The sequence below is a fragment of the Orycteropus afer genome, unplaced genomic scaffold (genome assembly GCF_000298275.1).
Source record: "Orycteropus afer afer isolate SDZICR_OR568_19922 unplaced genomic scaffold, OryAfe1.0 scaffold00647, whole genome shotgun sequence".
Taxonomy (NCBI): domain Eukaryota; kingdom Metazoa; phylum Chordata; class Mammalia; order Tubulidentata; family Orycteropodidae; genus Orycteropus; species Orycteropus afer.
The window spans coordinates 1,050,546-1,054,571 of NW_006922234.1; the positions used below are offsets into that span (position 1 = coordinate 1,050,546).

At 46.9% G+C, this 4,026-nt stretch overlaps 1 protein-coding gene across 1 annotated transcript in view; it reads left to right on the forward strand.

The window, feature by feature from the left end:
* Positions 1-4,026, forward strand: part of F8 (coagulation factor VIII) — a 105,188-nt gene that overhangs the window by 87,467 nt on the left and 13,695 nt on the right. Inside the window, exons 25-27 of the mRNA XM_042783081.1 lie at positions 1,151-1,295; positions 1,606-1,754; positions 2,557-2,733. Of these exons, the coding sequence (XP_042639015.1) occupies positions 1,151-1,295; positions 1,606-1,754; positions 2,557-2,733 (471 nt within the window). The remainder of the gene's footprint in view (positions 1-1,150; positions 1,296-1,605; positions 1,755-2,556; positions 2,734-4,026) is intronic.

Below are 4,026 nucleotides of genomic sequence, written 5' to 3' on the forward strand. Positions count from 1 at the left end.
GCGGGCTACACATGCTCTCTCGGTGGGCCACCCTAGGCGGGGTGAAGCCCCAGGCGGCCGCGCGCACGCGCTACCCGGCAGAGCCAGCCAATGGCATTGCCCTCGGGCTACGCGCGCCTCGGGCCCCGCCCTCCGTCCCCGCCCTCTGTCCCCGCCCACCAGAACAGATAAAGAATCCCAAGTGCTGTTTGAGAGAGCTGATTTCCAAATATCCTTGTATGATAGGCCGCGGTTTGTGTCTGAGCTTTCTGAATTCGCATTACTACCATACATAGTGCCTAAGACACTTGACTGCTAACCAGAAGGCTGGCGGTTCAAATCCACCAGCCATTCCTTGGAAGGAAGGGTGGGCAATCTACTTCCGTACTGATACTGCCTCGGAAAGGCAAGGAGGGGTCGCTAGGAGTCGAGGCCCACTGCAGGACATATACCAACAACAACACAACATCTCAAACTGTGTTCCCTTTCCCTTGAGTGTATCATACACTTTTCTCCTGATTTGAGGCATGTCGACGTCTGCAACTAGATGTTAGATACTATGAATAAGAATTCATACGCCAAGAATTCTTCATGCGACACAGCTCAGACACATGCATGTGCACTTGCACTTGCTCACACACGCTGGCACAAATATGTGCCACCTGCTTGGGAGATCACTCTGAGAGCAGTGTGTAGGAAAGGCTGCAACTCCTAGCGCCCTTTCACTGCTTCCTCTTGCTCCAAGCCAATGCTTCTCAGACTCTAATGGCATATGAAACATCAGGGGGCCGGTGCAAGTTCAGTTACCTCAGCAGACCTGGTGTGGGGCCCGCGGCACTTCCTACACCATTTCAGGTGATGCTAGTCTTCGAAGCATATTGGGGTAGCAAAACGCTCAGTAGCTTCCTCAACTTCTACGAGTCTTTTATAAGGACGCAAAGTAGAAAATTACTTAACCCTGCCCCAGCCCTAAGGCCCCTTGTACTCTTCTTGGTGCTTTGCTCCTTCATGCGTACTATCCTAGGACCATTCTAGGCAGAGCGGTTTGGTTTGGGTATTACGGGCTGTTGAGAAATGCACACAGCGAAAGTAGAAAGCGGATCTGATTGGCAAGGTCTTGCTTTTCACTCTGCCTTCCCTTTTTGTGTTTTTCTTTAATCCCTCTCTGTAGGTCTTCTTTGGTAATGTGGATTCATCTGGGATAAAACACAATATTTTTGACCCTCCAATTATCGCTCAGTACATCCGGTTACACCCAACGCACCATAGCATCCGCAGCACTCTGCGCATGGAGTTGATGGGCTGTGATTTAAACAGTAAGTGCCAAGGCATTGTGTATCCTTCTGTCCCGGTTTGCCCAGGACTGAAGAGTTTCCCAGAATGAGGAATTATCAGTGCTCGAACCAGGAAAGTTCTGAGTACGCCCCTGACTTGGTCACCCTACCCATGGGATCCCCCAGGGGCAGCCACCTCCTACACGACTATTAACAAGGCAAATCAAAGTCAAAGAGAACTGAGCAGAGAACAGAGTATGTGCAAAAGTAAATACCTGAGAAATGATGTCACGATGCCAGTAGCCCTGCAGCATGTGTTTGTGATGGTGCCTGCCCCCTTGGTTTCTTTGAGGTTGTCGCATGCCACTGGGAATGGAGAGTAAGGTGATATCAGATGCGCAGATCACTGCTTCATCGTACTTCACGAAGGCTTTTGCCACCTGGTCTCCTTCACAAGCCCGACTTCATCTCCAGGGGAGGACCAATGCTTGGAGGCCACAGGTAAGAAGCAACACACTGGCTGTTTCCCTGACCCACAGAGTAGGGAGTAGTGGTTGGGCAGAGTAGGGAAAACCCTTGACTGTTTCTTTAGAGAGGTTTCTGTTAACTGGTTGTTTCCAAAAAGGGTGTCAAGGAAGGTTGACTCTGGGCGGAAAATCCTGTGGGCATTTATTCGATGTATTGTGTGATCTCACACAATATTCACTGGGGACATGGTCCCTTCCCTCCTGGAGGCACAATCTCTATATCCACTACTGGGTTAAGGGCTGTCCAAGACCTGTAGTAGCTTAAGTCCAGTTGTATGGGGGAAATATCAGCAGTTAGCTTGCTTTCTTGGTTTCTCAGTTCCACAAAAGAAAGGGTCAAAGCCATATACAACTCAGTTTGTGATATTCAATCACTGAGCAGCTTTTTGAGATGAATGGAGCTAATTATGTTCATAGTGACTAGAGTTTAAAAAGTTTGGTAATATACCACCTGTTTTGTTTAAAATAAGTCCTGGGAGGAGCTGAGCCAATTGTGTGTGGCTTTGACCCTTTCTTTTGTGGAACTGAGAAACCAAGCTTATGAAATACTGTACGTCTCATAGAGTCAATCAGCAAACATTTACTGGGCACGTATTGAATGGCTGTGCCTGGGGATACAGAGATGAGTCATGCAAAACTCCTGCCCTCAACTTGGTTAGAGCCTAATAGGGAAGACTGACCAATAAACAGGCCATTAAAATGCTGGTTAAGAAGAAGAGATTTGGGGTCAACAAACTGTGACCCACAGGATACTTGTCCAACACTCACTTCCTCAGGTGAATAATCCAAAAGAGTGGCTGCAAGTGGACTTAAAGAAGACTATGAAAGTCACAGGAATAACCACCCAGGGGGCAAAATCTCTCCTTACCAGCATGTATGTAAAGGAGTTCCTAATTGCCAGCAGTCAAGATGGCCATCACTGGACTCTCTTTCTTCAGAATGACAAAGTGAAGGTATGGTGGTCCCACAGGAAAAACAGAAAACCTCTCCTAGAGCTTTACATCTAGAGACTTAACAAGACTGATATTTGGCCAAATTTTCTGGGTAATATTTTCTGAGTATTTGTGGTAGCAGAACACTATGAACAGCATTCTGGGAGGACATAGTGACTCCAAGAAATAAGGTATCATCCCAGGAAAAGGGCAGAGTAGGGCCATAGGTTGCCATCATGGATGTTGATGTCATCCAGGTTAATGGCAAGAATTAGAGGGGTGAAGAATGGGAATTATTTGCCAAAAGCTCAATCCTCATCAGCAGCCTAGATTTCCAAGCCTCAGTGACCTTTCAGTTTGATGAACCAGACAGACTTCTTTCTTATCCTGGGTTTGCTGGTGTCTCAGTTTCCTAGTGCCGTCATAACAAAAACTCCAAAAAGTCAGTGACTTTAAAGAACAGCAATTGATTTCCTCAGGGTTATGGAGGCTAGAAGTGCAAACTCAGGACAGGAGCTCTAGGGAAGGTCTTTGTTTCTTTCTGCTTCTAGTCCAAAAACAAACCAAACTCACTGCCGTCAGGTTAGGTCTGACTGATAGTGACCCCTCCATAGGTTTCCGAGGTGGTAGCTCTACGAAAGTAGATTGCCCAACCTTCCTTCTGAGGAGTGGCTGGTGGGTTTGAACTGCGAGCCTTCTGGTTAGCAGTCAAGTGCCTTAGGCACTGCACCACCAGAGCTCTCTCTCCTAGCAGCTGCCAGCGATCCTTCCCATTCCTAGGCTTGCAGACTCATATGCTCCCATCTTCATGTGGCGTCTCCACCTGTTTGTATGTGTCTGTGTTCATCCCACTCTTTTTAAAAGACAACACGCAGAAGGGAGTAACTTCCGGACCCATCCTATACCTAGGAGGTATGACGTCACAATAAGATATTCCCTCATTAGCATAACAAAAGAAACAGCCTAGTTCTAAACAGGGTCCTATTGATAGGCACAGGGCTTAGGACTTCAGCATGAGTTGTTCGAGGACACACTTCAATCCATAGCCGCTGGCAAAGCCAACACATTGTGTTTATTAGAAACCATGACATAAAACCAGGCTAGCCCAAGAAACAGCTTGTTTTTTTTCTCTTAGCAGCTTTTTAAATTATTATTGTTTTGATGAAAATATACCCAGCAGAATGTACACCATTTGACCCAGCAATCCAGTTACTAGGAGTATATCCTAAAGAGGTGAGAGACAGGACACCAACAGACATATGCACACCCATGTTCATCACACGACAATTCACTATAGCAAAGAGATGGAAACAA